The 18,130-nt window shown below is 36.8% G+C and overlaps 1 protein-coding gene across 2 annotated transcripts in view; it reads left to right on the top strand.

Annotated features, from left to right (window-relative positions):
- The first annotated feature begins 10,921 nt into the window (after positions 1-10,921).
- tcerg1b (transcription elongation regulator 1b (CA150)) overlaps positions 10,922-18,130 on the top strand; it is a 43,431-nt gene continuing 36,222 nt past the window's right edge. For both annotated transcript variants that reach the window (XM_061962940.1, XM_061962939.1), the window contains exon 1: positions 10,922-11,008. In XM_061962940.1, coding sequence (XP_061818924.1) covers positions 10,962-11,008 — 47 coding nt within the window. In that variant the 5' untranslated portion in view covers positions 10,922-10,961. The remainder of the gene's footprint in view (positions 11,009-18,130) is intronic.

Raw genomic sequence — 18,130 nt, 5'->3', positions numbered from 1 at the left:
GATTTAACATGATTTTCAATTTAATGGAAAAAATATATAAATATTTGAATTTGATTTTTGAAAATAAATGGATTTAGGATCGGGATGACTAAGAATCGCGATTCGGACGGGAATTGATTATTTAATTTTTTTTGTGCACCCTACTGTCAGTACCCGAATGTTGCACTCAAAAACATCGACATTTAGGGTGTGAATCTTTGGGCACGTAACAAGTCGGTCCGTTTTCTCGTGGATGATGATTTGATTCCGAGTCGATTCTCCATTTAACATGATTTTCAATTTAATGGAAAAAAAAATTATTTATTTGAATTTGATTTTTGAAAATAAATTGATTTAGGATCGGGATGACTAAGAATCGCGATTCGGACGGGAATTGATTATTTAAATTTTTTTGTGCACTCTACTGTCAGTACCCGAATGTTGCACTCAAAAACATAGACATTAAGGGTGTGAATCGTTGGACACCCAACAAGTCGGTTTGTTTTCTCGGGGGTGATGATTTTATTCAGAGTCGATTCTCCATTTAATCTGATATTCAATTCAATTAAAAAAAAAAGTCTTTGTTTGAATTAGATTTTTCTAAATAATAAATTGATTTAGAATCGCGATTTGGATGGGAGTCGATTTTTTTTTTTTTTTTTTTTGTGCACCCCTACTGGCCCTGCGATGAGGAGGCGACTTGTCCAGGGTGTATCCCGCCTACCGCCCGAATGCAGCTGAGATAGGCTCCAGAGACCCCATAAGGGAAAAGCGGTAGGAAATGGATGGATGGATGGACCCCTACTGTCAGTACCCAGATGTTGCACTCAAAAACAGACATTAGGGGTGGGAATCTTTGAGTCGGTCCGTTACTGTATCTACTGTATGATCCGATTCCTGCGTTGCCGATTTGACTCAGAATCGATTCTCAATTTAGCATGATTTTCGATATATTTTTTTTAATTTTTCAAAATTAATTGTCATCAATTTAATTAGATGTTTGGAAATAGTAAATTGATTTAGAATCAGGATACATAAGAATTGGGATTTGGATGTGAATCGATTTTTTTTATTTTTTTTTATTTTATTTTTTTTATTTTTTTTGCACTCAAAAACATAGACTAGAGCTGGGAATCTTTAGGCACCTAACGTTACGATTCGATTCCTGGGGTTCTGTTTTGATTCAGAATCGATTTCAATTTAACATGGTTTTCAATATATATATTTTGTATTTTTCAAAATGATTTGTTATTAATTTAATTAGATTTTTAAAAGTAGTAAATTGATTTAAAATCAGGATAAATAACAATCGTGATTTTTTTTTTTTGTGCACCCCTATTGTCAGTACCCGGATGTTGCACTCAAAAACAGACAATAGGGCTGTGAATATTTTGGGCACCTTTCGATTCGATTCCCATTTCTGGGGTGACTATTTGATTGAGAATCGATTCGCAATTCAACACGATTCTCGATTTAAACTGATTTTTGCAATTTATTATTTAATATAATTATAATGAAACTTTTTCAAAACAGGCTAGAAATGCTCCTTCCGGTTGCATAAAGATGGCATTTTTTAATCGATTTTTGAAAATTATAAATGGATTTAGAATCGGGATGAATTAAGAATCGTGATTCGATTTTTTGAGGCATGGACCCAAAGGAGATTGGTGTGTGCTGTACGAGTGCATGAGTGTGTGTATTAAAGTGTATGTGTGTAGTCTGACTTTGACGTGGACACAACTAAGCAGAGCTTGTTGTCACTCTTGAGACAAAGTGCTCCAAAATGACCAAATCTTTATTTTGTTACTCTCAAAAAAAAATGACTCCATAGATTTTAGTTTCGTATTAATTTACTTCTCTTCATACAGGAGCGCTACTGATTACATTGTTCAGTTGACACAATCATGTTTGTTTTTTTTCTTTATTGTCTATTTTCTGTAGTTTGTCCCTCCGTTGTATTAAATTATAACAATAAGAAGTCAGTATTGTTTATTTTTGAATCATTAATGAAAAGAGAGACAAAGGTAAACTGACTAAACCGAGGGTCGGCAACCCAAAATGTTGAAAGAGCCATATTGGACCACAAACACAAAAAAGTAATCAGCCTGGAGCCACAAAAAATTAAGACTTATATAAGCATACTTGCCAACCTTGAGACCTCCAATTTCGGGGGGTGGGTGCGGGGGGGCGTGGTTGGGGCGGGGGCGTGGTTAAGAGGGGAGGAGTATATTTACAGCTAGAATTCACCAAGTCAAGTATTTCATATATATACACAGGTAAAAGCCAGTAAATTAGAATATTTTGAAAAACTTGATTTATTTCAGTAATTGCATTCAAAAGGTGTAACTTGTACATTATATTTATTCATTGCACACAGACTGATGCATTCAAATGTTTATTTCATTTAATTTTGATGATTTGAAGTGGCAACAAATGAAAATCCAAAATTCCGTGTGTCACAAAATTAGAATATTACTTAAGGCTAATACAAAAAAGGGATTTTTAGAAATGTTGGCCAACTGAAAAGTATGAAAATGAAAAATATGAGCATGTACAATACTCAATACTTGGTTGGAGCTCCTTTTGCCTCAATTACTGCGTTAATGCGGCGTGGCATGGAGTCGATGAGTTTCTGGCACTGCTCAGGTGTTATGAGAGCCCAGGTTGCTCTGATAGTGGCCTTCAACTCTTCTGCGTTTTTGGGTCTGGCATTCTGCATCTTCCTTTCCACAATACCCCACAGATTTTCTATGGGGCTAAGGTCAGGGGAGTTGGCGGGCCAATTTAGAACAGAAATACCATGGTCCGTAAACCAGGCACGGGTAGATTTTGCGCTGTGTGCAGGCGCCAAGTCCTGTTGGAACTTGAAATCTCCATCTCCATAGAGCAGGTCAGCAGCAGGAAGCATGAAGTGCTCTAAAACTTGCTGGTAGACGGCTGCGTTGACCCTGGATCTCAGGAAACAGAGTGGACCGACACCAGCAGATGACATGGCACCCCAAACCATCACTGATGGTGGAAACTTTACACTAGACTTCAGGCAACGTGGATCCTGTGCCTCTCCTGTCTTCCTCCAGACTCTGGGACCTCGATTTCCAAAGGAAATGCAAAATTTGCATGGTTGGGTGATGGTTTGGGGTGCCATGTCATCTGCTGGTGTCGGTCCACTCTGTTTCCTGAGATCCAGGGTCAACGCAGCCGTCTACCAGCAAGTTTTAGAGCACTTCATGCTTCCTGCTGCTGACCTGCTCTATGGAGATGGAGATTTCAAGTTCCAACAGGACTTGGCGCCTGCACACAGCGCAAAATCTACCCGTGCCTGGTTTACGGACCATGGTATTTCTGTTCTAAATTGGCCCGCCAACTCCCCTGACCTTAGCCCCATAGAAAATCTGTGGGGTATTGTGAAAAGGAAGATGCAGAATGCCAGACCCAAAAACGCAGAAGAGTTGAAGGCCACTATCAGAGCAACCTGGGCTCTCATAACACCTGAGCAGTGCCAGAAACTCATCGACTCCATGCCACGCCGCATTAACGCAGTAATTGAGGCAAAAGGAGCTCCAACCAAGTATTGAGTATTGTACATGCTCATATTTTTCATTTTCATACTTTTCAGTTGGCCAACATTTCTAAAAATCCCTTTTTTGTATTAGCCTTAAGTAATCTAATTTTGTGACACATGGAATTTTGGATTTTCATTTGTTGCCACTTCAAATCATCAAAATTAAATGAAATAAACATTTGAATGCATCAGTCTGTGTGCAATGAATAAATATAATGTACAAGTTACACCTTTTGAATGCAATTACTGAAATAAATCAAGTTTTTCAAAATATTCTAATTTACTGGCTTTTACCTGTATATATCCCCGCGACCCCGAAGGGAATAAGCGGTAGAAAATAGATGGATGGATGGATGGATATATATATATATATATACATATATATATATAAATAAAAGAAATACTTGAATTTCAGTGTTCATTTATTTACACTTATACACACACATAACACTCATCTACTCATTGTTGAGTTAAGGATTGAATTGTCCATCCTTGTTCTATTATGTCACTATCTTTCTAACCATGCTGAACACTCTGATTATGCATTGCTGTGTGGCACGCACAAAAGTGCTTTCATCAAATGCACTAGATGGCAGTATTGTCCTGTTTAAGAGTGTCACAACATTGCTGTTTACGGCAGACGGACTGCTTTACTGTAGACGTTCTTTATATTGTGGGAAAGCGGACTCAGGTCCGCATGGAGCTGGAGGGGGCGTGGCCTCCAGCTCCGCCTGAATTTTTTCCGAGATTTTCGGGAGAAAATTTGTCCCGGGAGGTTTTCGGGAGAGGCGCTGAATTTCGGGAGTCTCCCGGAAAATCCGAGAGTGTTGGCAAGTATGTATATAAGTGTTATAATGATGGCAACACATGATGTAAGTGGCTAATTAGCTATGTTAGCCTACTATCAAAATCACTATGTGTCGCAGGCTGACACAAATCTTTGTTGACAGAAATGTTGACGTTTAATATTTATTCTACACATTTTTACAACATTGGAAAACATTAGTAAAACTTCTCAGAGGGTGAGATAACTCCTGGAAATCACTGTCTTAAAATGGCCAAAGGTATAGATGTTTTTGTCCAAGTTAAAGGAAACGACAGGCCGTCTTCTTCTAATGGATTTATTACAATCTTTGCAAGACGAGTAGTTTGCTGTGGTCTGGAACAACATGGCGCACAAACAACTATGAGAAATGCAGCCAATATTACATACAGATAATGTGTCATGAGGCATGGAAAAATCAATTAAATACACCGAGGACATAAGTAAAGGAAATTAAATGAGCTCAAATATACCTACAAACTAGGCATAATGATGTACATACAGCTAGACTAAATAGCATGTTAGCATCTATTAACTTGCATTCACGCAGTGACCAAATATGCCCGATTAGCACTCCAACAAGTCAATAACATCAACCTCTGTGCATTCACGCACAGCATAAAACGTTTGGTGGACAAAATCAGACAAAGAAGGAGTGGCATAAAACACGTCTTTCTGTGACAGCATCGGAGAAAGTCATACACATAAACTGTTGACTCACAGTCCACATATCGGTGAGTTCAAGGGCTGCTGAAATTAGTAAGACAAAACGGCGCTCGCCAAATACTGTCATCAGTGAAGCATGAACACAAACATTAAACAGTGGGCTTTCTAACAACTAGGAAGGTGTGTGTCGTTTTTGTCCTTCTACAGAAACCATGTCGCAATAAAAAACATTTTACACCCCATTTTTTGTCCAATTCCATACATTCTTGAAAAAGCTCCATGGAGCCACCGGGGCGGCGCTAAAGAGCCGCCTGTGGCTCTCGATCAGTGGTTCTTAACCTTGTTGGAGGTACCAAACCCCACCAGTTTCATATGCGCATTCACCCAACCCTTCTTTGGTGAAAAATAAAATGTTATTTTTTTTCAAATTCAAGACAAAGTTATATGTTTTTGGTAACACTTTAGTATGGGGAACATATTCTAAGTAACAAAGACTTAATTTAGAGTTATTTGGACACTAGGGGAACATATTCTAAGTAATAAAGACTTAATTTAGAGTTATTTGTTAGGGTCAGGGTTAGAGGGTTAGGGTTATAATAAGGCCATGCCAAATAAGGCATTAATAAGTACTTGGTAAACACTTGAACGCAACATTTTTACTATTGATGTACTTAATAGACATTTGAACGCAATACTCCCACTATTATTTTACATGGTAAACACTTGAACACAACACTCTTACTATTGATGTACTTAATAGACATTTGAACGCAACACTCCTGTTAATGTTTTACTTGGTAAACACTTGAACACAACATTCTTACTGTTAATGTACTTAGTAGACATTTGAATGCAACACTATTATTTTACTTGGTAAACACTTGAACACACTATACTTACTATTGATGTACTTAATAGACATTTGAACGCAACACTCCAACTATTATTTTACATGGTAAACACTTGAACACAACATTCTTACTATTGATGTACTTAATAGACATTTGAACGCAACAAACTCGTTAATGTTTTACTTGGTAAACACTTGAACACAACATTCTTACTTTTAATGTACTTAGTAGACATTTGAATGCAACACTATTATTTTACTTGGTAAACACTTGAACACACCATCCTTACTATTGATGTACTTAATAGACATTTGAACGCAACACTCCCACTATTATTTTACATGGTAAACACTTGAACACAACATTCTTACTATTGATGTACTTAATAGACATTTGAACGGAACACTCCTGTTTATGTTTTACTTGGTAAACACTTGAACACAACATTCTTACTATTGATGAACTTAATAGACATTTGAACGCAACAATCTGGTTAATGTTTTACTTGGTAAACACTTGAACGCAACATTCTTACTATTGATCTACTTAATAGACATTTGAACGCAACACTCTCGTTTATGTTTTACTTGGTAAACATTTGAACACAACATTCTTACTTTTAATGTACTTAGTAGGCATTTGAATGCAACACTATTATTTTACTTGATAAACACTTGAACACACCATCCTTACTATTGATGTAAATGGTAGACATCTGAACGCAACACTCCCACTATTATTTTACTTGGTAAACACTTGAACATAACATTCTTATTATCGATGTACTTAGTAGACATTTGAACGCAACACTCCTGTTTATGTTTTACTTGGTAAACACTTGAACGCAACATTCTTACTATTGATGTACTTAATAGACATTTGAACGCAACAATCTCGTTAATGTTTTACTTGGTAACACTTGAACGCAACATTCTTACTATTGATCTACTTAGTAGACATTTGAACGCAACACTCTCGTTCATGTTTTACTTGGTAAACATTTGAACACAACATTCTTACTTTTAATGTACTTAGTAGACATTTGAATGCAACACTATTATTTTACTTGGTAAACACTTGAACACACCATCCTTACTATTGATGTACTCTAATAGACATTTGAACGCAACACTCCTGTTTATGTTTTACTTGGTAAACACTTGAACACAACATTCTTACTGTTGATGTACTTAATAGACATTTGAACGCAACACTCCTGTTTATGTTTTACTTGGTAAACACTTGAACGCAACATTCTTACTATTGATCTACTTAGTAGACATTTGAACGTAACACTCTTGTTTATGTTTTACTTGGTAAACATTTGAACACAACGTTTTTACTATTGATGTACTTAGTAGACATTTGAATGCAACAATCTTGTTAATGTTTTACTCGGTAAACACTTGAACACAACATTCTTACTTTTAATGTACTTAGTAGACATTTGAATGCAACACTATTATTTTACTTGGTAAACACTTGAACACAACATTCTTACTTTTAATGTACTTAGTAGACATTTGAATGCAACACTATTATTTTACTTGGTAAACACTTGAACACACCATCCTTACTATTGATGTACTCTAATAGACATTTGAACGCAACACTCCTGTTTATGTTTTACTTGGTAAACACTTGAACACAACATTCTTACTGTTGATGTACTTAATAGACATTTGAACGCAACACTCCTGTTTATGTTTTACTTGGTAAACACTTGAACGCAACATTCTTACTATTGATCTACTTAGTAGACATTTGAACGTAACACTCTTGTTTATGTTTTACTTGGTAAACATTTGAACACAATGTTTTTACTATTGATGTACTTAGTAGACATTTGAATGCAACAATCTTGTTAATGTTTTACTCGGTAAACACTTGAACACAACATTCTTACTTTTAATGTACTTAGTAGACATTTGAATGCAACACTATTATTTTACTTGGTAAACACTTGAACACAACATTCTTACTTTTAATGCACTTAATAGACATTTGAATGCAACACTATTATTTTACTTGGTAAACACTTGAACACACCATCCTTACTATTGATGTACTTAATAGACATTTGATCGCAACACTCCCACTATTATTTTACATGGTAAACACTTGAACACAACATTCTTACTATTGATGTACTTAATATACATTTGAACGCAACACTCCTGTTTGTTTTACTTAGTAAACACTTGAACACAACATTCTTACTATTGATGTACTTAATAGACATTTGAACGCAACAATCTCGTTAATGTTTTACTTGGTAAACACTTGAACACACCATACTTACTATTTATGTACTTAATAGACATTTGAATGCAACACTCCCACTATTATTTTACATGGTAAACACTTGAACACAACATTCTTACTATTGATGTACTTAATAGACATATGAACGCAACACTCCTGTTTATGTTTTACTTGGTAAACACTTGAATGCAACATTCTTACTATTGATCTACTTAGACATTTGAACGCAACACTCTCGTTTATGTTTTACTTGGTAAATGTTTGAACACAGCATTCTTACTTTTAATGTACTTAGTAGACATTTGAATGCAACACTATTATTTTACTAGGTAAACACTTGAACACACCATCCTTACTATTGATGTACTTAGTAGACATTTGAACGCAACACTCCCACTATTATTTTACTTGGTAAACACTTGAACACGACATTCTTACAATTAATGTATTTAATAGACATTTGAACGCAACACTCCTGTTTATGTTTTACTTGGTAAACACTTGAACGCAACATTCTTACTATTGATGTACTTAATAGACATTTGAACGCAACAATCTTGTTAATGTTTTACTTGGTAAACACTTGAACGCAACATTCTTACTATTGATCTACTTAGTAGACATTTGAACACAACATTCTTACTTTTAATGTACTTAGTAGACATTTGAATGCAACACTATTATTTTACTTGATAAACACTTGAACACACCATCCTTACTATTGATGTAAATGGTAGACATCTGAACGCAACACTCCCACTATTATTTTACTTGGTAAACACTTGAACATAACATTCTTACTATTGATCTACTTAGTAGACATTTGAACGCAACACTCTCGTTAATGTTTTACTTGGTAAACACTTGAACACAACATTCTTACTATTAATGTACTTAATAGACATTTGAACGCAACACTCCTGTTTATGTTTTACTTGGTAAACACTTGAACGCAACATTCTTACTATTGATCTACTTAGTAGACATTTGAACGCAACACTCTCGTTTATGTTTTACTTGGTAAACATTTGAACACAACATTCTTCCTTTTAATGTACTTAGACATTTGAATGCAACACTTTTATTTTACTTGATAAACACTTGAACACACCATCCTTACTATTGATGTACGGTAAATGGTAGACATCTGAACACAACACTCCCACTATTATTTTACTTGGTAAACACTTGAACGTAACATTCTTATTATCGATGTACTTAGTAGACATTTGAACGCAACACTCTCGTTTATGTTTTACTTGGTAAACACTTGAACGCAACATTTTTACTATTGATGTACTTAATAGACATTTGAACGCAACAATCTCGTTAATGTTTTACTTGGTAAACACTTGAACGCAACATTCTTACTATTGATCTACTTAATAGACATTTGAACGCAACAATCTCGTTAATGTTTTACTTGGTAAACACTTGAACACACCATACTTACTATTTATGTACTTAATAGACATTTGAACGCAACACTCCCACTATTATTTTACATGGTAAACACTTGAACACAACATTCTTACTATTGATGTACTTAATAGACATATGAAAGCAACACTCCTCTTTATGTTTTACTTGGTAAACACTTGAACGCAACATTCTTACTATTGATCTACTTAGTAGACATTTGAACGCAACACTCTCGTTTATGTTTTACTTGGTAAACGTTTGAACACAACATTCTTACTTTTAATGTACTTAGTAGACATTTGAATGCAACACTATTATTTTACTTGGTAAACACTTGAACACACCATCCTTACTATTGATGTACTTAGTAGACATTTGAACGCAACACTCCCACTATTATTTTACTTGGTAAACACTTGAACACGACATTCTTACAATTAATGTATTTAATAGACATTTGAACGCAACACTCCTGTTTATGTTTTACTTGGTAAACACTTGAACGCAACATTCTTACTATTGATGTACTTAATAGACATATGAAAGCAACACTCCTCTTTATGTTTTACTTGGTAAACACTTGAACGCAACATTCTTACTATTGATCTACTTAGTAGACATTTGAACGCAACACTCTCGTTTATGTTTTACTTGGTAAACATTTGAACACAACATTCTTACTTTTAATGTACTTAGTAGACATTTGAATGCAACACTATTATTTTACTTGGTAAACACTTGAACACACCATCCGTACTATTGTTGTACTTAATAGACATTTAAACGCAACACTCCCACTATTACCGGTATTTTACATGGTAAACACTTGAACACAACATTCTTATTATCGATGTACTTAGTAGACATTTGAACGCAACACTCTCGTATATGTTTTACCTGGTAAACACTTGAACGCAACATTTTTACTATTGTTGTACTTAATAGACATTTGAACGCAACACTCCCACTATTATTTTACTTGGTAAACACTTGAACGTAACATTCTTATTATCGATGTACTTATTAGACATTTGAACGCAACAATCTCGTTAATGTTTTAATGTTCAAACAACAAAACCAACACAGTGCATAAACTAACTCACAACAAATTACACACCTGCAAACCGGCCGAACCCCTGAGGCCGACTCACCGAACCCCTCGGGTTCCATCGAACCCAGGTTAAGAACCACTGCTCAAGAACCGCGGGTTGCTGACCCCTGGACTAAACAAAGACGCCGTGAACACGTTTGAGCCAATGTTCAACCGGATAGGACTCCGTCGACCAATCAGCGCTCCCACTGCACGTGATTGACAGTGTGTTCACCCAATAGAAAAACCTAACAAACATTTAGGGGCGTTTCCAGGAAGAGACTCCTTTTACATGATCTTGTAATGGCGGACCAGGCGGAGACTGAAGGAATCGGCTTCAGCGATAACAGGTCAGAAAATGATGAATTAAGTGTTTTTTAGGAAAACTAGCTCATTGTTATACATGGAGAACGCTGGCGTCCCGGAAACTTACCCACCAGACGCTGCTTGGAGCGAGAGTTTAATAAACAAAGGCACTATTTATGTTTTGTAGCCACGGAAGCTAGTGTGCTTTTAGCTCGCTAGCTAGCATCGCTCGTCGCACGCGGTAAACATCAATAGTCAAATTATAGCCTCTAATTTAAGGAAATGTTGACATTATTAGAGCCTCCGTGACCCTATTTTGTGTCCAACCAGGCTGGACTGCCTCCGTTTTTAAGCCCACTAGCTTCAGTATGCTACTCACGTTTGTTAGCAGAGGCAATGTTTTGAATGGGAAGACCTGCTAAGTGTTAGCCTGCTTGAAATCGGTCCTATTATGCTGCTAAATCACGGATTTTATAACAAATAAACCCGCCCATAACGAGTAAAGGCTTGCAGCTTAATTGTGACGATTCCTAGAAATAAAAATAAAAAACAATTTTATTGGCAAGAACCTCACGGTACGATGTGTATCACGATTTTTTTTGGGATTGATTCAGACTTTTATTAGTAGATTGCACAGTACAGTACATATTCCGTACAATTGACCACTAAATGGTAACAACCCAATAAGTTTTTCAACTTGTTTAAGTCGGGGTCCACTGATTCATGATACAGATATATACTATCAGATACCGTATTTTCCGCACCATAAGGCGCCCTGGGTTATAAGCCGCGCCTTCAATGAACGGCATATTTCAAAACTTTGTCCACCTATAAGCCGCCCCGTGTTGTAAGCCGCATCTAACTGCGCTAAAGGAATGTCAAAAAAACAGTCAAATAGGTCAGTCAAACTTTAATAATATATTAAAACCAGCGTGATGTGGGCGCGCATGGAATCGTATATCAACATGGACGAAGCTGCGTGAAAAAAGCCACCCGGCCTCTTCGCGTAAACTTAAACTTACCTTAACCACTCGCTCATCTTTTCTTCATCCATCCCTTCGAGTTAGCTTTTATGATGACGCCGGCTGGAAAGGTCTCTTTTGGCAAGGTCTTCCTTTTGAATATCACCATGGGTGGAAGTTTCTGGCCATTAGCATGGCAAGCTAGAACCACAGTGAAGGATGACTTCTCATTCCCTGTGGTGCGAATATTCACCGTACGTGCTCCCGTTGTATCCACAGTGCGGTTCACAGGAATATCAGTTGCTGTGAAATAGTAATCCGTGTGCGGATGGAGAGATTGCGTCTTTTCATGAACCGGATCCCTGACGCTTAGTAGGAGCCATTTTGTGGTCTTTACAGATGTAAACACACAAAGGAAATGAAACGTACCGGTACGGTAATATCCGCGCACTTTTGCTTCTTCTACGCGGACGGGTGGTTGCTTACAGTAGAAGAAGAAGCGCTTCCTGTTCTATGGGGGCGGGTGCTTACCTTGGCGGTTGCTTGCGTAGAAGAAGAAGCGCTTCCTGTTCTACCGGGAAAAAAGATGGCGGCTGTTTACCGTAGTTGCGAGATCGAAACTTTATGAAAATGAATCGTAATATTAATCCATATATAAAGCGCACCGGGTTAAAAGCCGCACTGTCAGCTTTTGAGTAAATTTGTGGTTTTTAGGTGCGGCTAATAGTGCGGAAAATACGGTATATACTATCATCATAATACAGTCATCACACAAGATAATCATCATAAGAGTATATACATTGAATTATTTACATTATTTACAATCTGGGATGTGGGGGTGGGGGGTTAGGCTTGGTTGTTATCATCACTTCAGTTATCAACAACAGTGTTTCCCACAGGGCAGGCATCTATTTGTGGTGGTGTGGTCGGGGGGGGAGGGGGGTGCCGGCGGCAGCGGCGATGACCAAGAAGAACGCGGAGTTGGAATATAATTACAACAATTTATGTACATATTTATATACAGATTTGAACAATTAGTTATTCACTGAAATATATTTATTAATTGTGGTTCTTACAAAAAATATATCTTATAAAATATAAACGCTAAAATGTCTCTTAAAGCTCTGCCCCTTTAATTAGTGCATACTAAATAATTTAACTTTAGCCTACTACTACAACCATATTATTTACCAGCAACATAAAGTGAAACAGAGGCAGAGGTGTATGTTTTGTCGTGGTCCTCTCTATAAGGCACATAAGAATATAAATTAGGACCCTTTTCATGAGAAAAGTGCATTTCTGATCTGACCCTGCTTTATTTTTCAGTGTTTGCTGAGTCTCACCTGTTCCCTCCGCCCTAATTTTTCTACTTGCCCGACTTCTCAAATCTACTTGCCCCAATATTTTTACTTGTCCTGCCTAGGTTTTTTTTTGGCTGTTTAGTGCTCATGGCTTATATCTTACTAAAATCCTTCCCGTTGACTATTTACAACACTACACAGTATTTATTATTATTATTATTATCTATAATTACATTTAAATGGCATTGCATACATGTAAAATTAAATGCTATTTCACATTATTTGACCAGTAGCAGTTACACCCATCTGAACAGGTCAGCCACCTGTTTAAAGCCCGATCACAGTTGAAATCTTGAAATGAAGGGCCTTTAATGGCCAAAACATTAACCTGGACAACATTTTAACAGCTGGTTGGCTCAGATTTTATTATTTTCATTGCATTCACATGCTGCAGTGGACAGTGGACATTTTAGCTTGAGTATTAATGTAGTATCTGAAGCACCGTCTCCACGTATTTATTGACAACAGGGTTATAACCTGGACACGTTAGCTCGTCGGTATGAAAACAGATGATTGTTACGTCCGTCTGCCCCGGACCCCGTCAGTAAAACGCTCGGTGAAATCGCGGATTAACGTTAAATATATGACGAGCCGCGAGCGATGCAGCTATAACCTATCTACCATAACCTATATTACCCTCGTATTTTGATCCCGTCCGTCCGTCTTCGTCTTCTTCATCTTTGTCTTTTTCTTCTTCTGGCCCACCAGGTGAATTAAGTGCTATTGGCGGAGTTACAATGCATAGTAGGCTACTGCCACCTACTGCACCAGAGTTGTAACTACAAGGTACATTCACAGACAGAGTCCCATTGCTTTTATGAGCGGTCGAGCGAGTCAAAAGCCGAAAAATCCATTTGTGGCGGACGTAATTCTTTCGTGGCGGGTCGCCACAAATAAATGAATGTGTGGGAAACACTGAACAATTGTATCATCAGAGAAATGGACATTGAAACAGTGTAGGTCTGACTTGGTAGGATATGTACAGCAAGTAGTGGACATAGAAAAAGAGAGATCAGAAAGCATAAGAAAAAGTATCTACATTTGATTATTTACATTTGATTATTAACAATCCGGGGAGGGTGTTAGTTTAGGGTTGAAGTTGCCTGGAGGTGTTCTTTTAGTGCGGTTTTGAAGGAGGATAGAGATGCCCTTCCTTTTACACCTGTTGGGAGCGCATTCCATATTGATGTGGCATAGAAAGAGAATGAGTTAAGACCTTTGTTAGATCGGAATCTGGGTTTAACGTGGTTAGTGGAGCTCCCCCCGGTGTTGTGGTTATGGCGGTCATTTACGTTAAGGAAGTAGTTTGACATGTACTTCGGTATCAGGGAGGTGTAGCGGATTTTATAGACTAGGCTCAGTGCAAGTTGTTTTACTCTGTCCTCCACCCTGAGCCAGCCCACCTTGAAGAAGTGGGTAGGAGTGAGGTGTGATCTGGGGTGGAGGTCTAGAAGTAACCTGACTAGCTTGTTCTGGGATGTTTGGAGTCTAGATTTGAGGGTTTTGGAGGTGCTAGGGTACCAGGAGGTGCATGCGTAATCGAAAAAAGGTTGAACGAGAGTTCCCGCTAGAATCCTCATGGTGCTTTTGTTGACCAGAGAGGAGATTCTGTAGAGAAATCTCGTTCGTTGGTTGACCTTTTTGATTATCTTGGTTGCCATTTTATCACAGGAAAAATTAGCCTCTAGAATGGAACCTCGGTAGGTGACCTCATCTTTCCTGGTGATAACAATGTCACCCACTTTTATAGTGAAGTCATTGACTTTCTTAAGGTTGATACAACGCGGTAATGCAATATTTTACGATTAGGCCTGAGCGTTAAGGCTGAAAACTGGGTCGATATTGATAATTATTGATATTTTTTATGCCCGGGAGAAACTTATTAAATGTAAACACTTTAGTTTCAAATGTAATCTTCCTCTGATTATGATCCCCTCTGCTATCAAGGCAGGAAAGAAAGGAAATGTTAACACAACCGTGGAAAAACACACAATATGAACAAAGTTTTTACAATCACAACAAACACTTAACAATAACCTCTTAAAATTAAGGTGCAAAATAGAGTATGTAAAAAAACAACCTTAAAGTGCAACAAAATATTGCAAAGTTTGAAAATGTCACTATTTTTTGTAGGTTTAGTGTCAGAAAGTTACATTGTTGTAACTTTTAATTTGGTCTGTTATTATTTAAGTATGTAATAAATATATGTATTACAGTAATTATTATTTAAATAACCTTGTCTGTGAGTGTGAATGCTTGTTTATCTGCGTTGGCCCTGCAATGAGGTGGCGACTTGCCCAGCGTGCACCCTGCCTTCCGCCCGAGTGCAGCTTTGATTGATTGAGAAGTTTATTGACATCTTAAAGAATTTAATCCATGTCATGTTTTAAAAAGGCCAATGGATGGCGCCAAAAGGCTTGTTTCCATTGCGGTCCATTAAATATTCATCACATGTGATACATTCAATAATAAAATATATATAACCTGTAACATGTATATAAAAAAATATGTTAAATAATGATTAATTATGTACATATACACAGTACACATGTCAGGTGATTTGAAAAACAATATATACAAAATATATACTGGGATAAACTCCAGCGGTAGAGACAAGCGGTAAAAAAATGGATGGGTGGAAATTACTATTATTTTTGTAGCACATTTGTTATGTATTTTAATTCATTTTATTCATACAGTCCTTCACATTAGTTCCTGCCTGGTTTTGTGTACCCGATAAGACAACGGACAAAGCTTGAAAATTAATTAGGTGAGTGCGGTACTACAGTCTATTTTAAACAAAAAAACAACTGGCATATTGTCGAAGTGACATTTCCTGTTTTATTGACAAGTTCTTCACTCTCTGCAGCACTCATTTTAGTTTCTCTTCTTACTCCATGCAAAGAATCAACAGCAATATGGCACCACCAAACATGATACTGTTACGTGATTGGCTGTTAGCGTGTCCCTCCCATTGCTCTGTGGTCACTTCCTGTTTTGCTAGGTTACCAGAGCACGAGTGTCTTTGTTCATGCAACCAACCTTGCTTCCTAGAAATAAAAAGATAAGTTTATTGGCAAGAACCTTACTGTACGATATGTATCACGATACAACACAGTAATGCGATATTGGGATGTATTGCGATTAGGCCTGAGCGATAAGGCTGAAAACTGTATCACGATATAAGCGTTTAATATAGGTCGATATTGATAATTATTGATATTTTTTATGACAAATCAATAAGGACCAGGAGAAACATATTAAATGTAAACACTTTAGTTTCAAATGTAACCTTCCTCTGGTTATAATCCGCTCTGCTATCAAGGCAGAAAAGAAAGGAAATGTCAACAGAACAGTGGAAAAAACACAATATGAACAAACTTTTACACTCACATCAAACACTTAGCAATAACCTCTTGAAATTACGGTGCAAAATAGAGTATGTTAAAAAAAAAAAAAAGCTTAAAGTGTAACAAAAAATGGCAAAGTTTGAAAATGTAAACTTGGAGAACTATTTTTTGCAGGTTTAGTGCCAGAAAGTTAGGGTTGTAACTTTTAATTTGGTCTGTTATTTTTATTTAAATATGTAAAGGGTGGAAATTACTATTATTTTAGTAGCACATTTCATGTCACATTTATTTTGTATATGTTCATCAATGTGCATTGTATCAAATGGCAACTTCCTATGAGGAGTTTTAATATACATCTATAAACAAGCTTATTGGTGTGTCTAGTGGGACAGAAAGTTAAGTCGTTTGCAGTCGTTTATAAATTATTTAATGTTTCTCTGCGGCCCGGTAGCAAATGCGTCACGGACCGTTACCGGTCCCCGGAGCGGTGGTTGGGGACCACTGACTTAAGGGACCAATTAAAATTAATTTAATTGATGCCTTTTGGTGTCTGTTGGCCCTTTTTATGTCGTTTGTTTTTGTATTTAGGAAATATATTACTATAATATAGGTCCTGCATGAAAAGACGTCTTTCTATATCCATTAAAAAAAAATTTCATTTGAGTCATTCCAGGCGCACGAATGCGCTCGTAATGCGATCCGTAGCCTCGCGCACAGAATTAAGTGTCAGTGTGCATTAGGGTTGTCTCGATTCCAATATTTTGGTACCGGTATCAAAATGTATTTCGATACTTTTGTAAATAAAGGGGACTACAAAAAATTGCATTATTGGCTTTATTTTAACAAAAAATCTTAGGGTACATTAAACATATGTTTTTTATTGCAATCGAAGAACAATTTTGTCCTTAAATAAAATAGTGAACATAGTAGACAACTTGTCTTTTATTAGTAAGTAAGCAAACAAAGGCTCCTAGTTAGTCTGCTGACGTATGCATTAACATATTGTGTCATTTCTCATTCTATTATTTTGTAGGGGTGTAGCGGTACACAAAAATGTCGGTTCGGTACATACAGTGGGGCAAAAAAGTATTTAGTCAGCCACCGATTGTGCAAGTTCTCCCACTTAAAATGATGACAAAGGTCTGTAATTTTCATCATAGGTACACTTCAACTGTGAGAGACAGAATGTGAAAAAAAAATCACAGGAATTCACATTGTAGGAATTTTAAAGAATTTATTTGTAAATTATGGTGGAAAATAAGTATTTGGTCACTTCAAACAAGGAAGATCTCTGGCTCTCACAGACCTGTAACTTCTTTAAGAAGCTCTTCTGTCCTCCACTCGTTACCTGTATTAATGGCACCTGTTTGAACTCGTTATCTGTATAAAAGACACCTGTCCACAGCCTCAAACAGTCAGACTCCAAACTCCACTATGGCCAAGACCAAAGAGCTGTCGAAGGACACCAGGAAAATAATTGTAGACCTGCACCA

The sequence above is a fragment of the Nerophis lumbriciformis genome, linkage group LG09, assembly GCF_033978685.3.
Source record: "Nerophis lumbriciformis linkage group LG09, RoL_Nlum_v2.1, whole genome shotgun sequence".
In the NCBI taxonomy this organism is placed as follows: domain Eukaryota; kingdom Metazoa; phylum Chordata; class Actinopteri; order Syngnathiformes; family Syngnathidae; genus Nerophis; species Nerophis lumbriciformis.
This window is presented reverse-complemented; position numbering and strand designations above follow the sequence as displayed.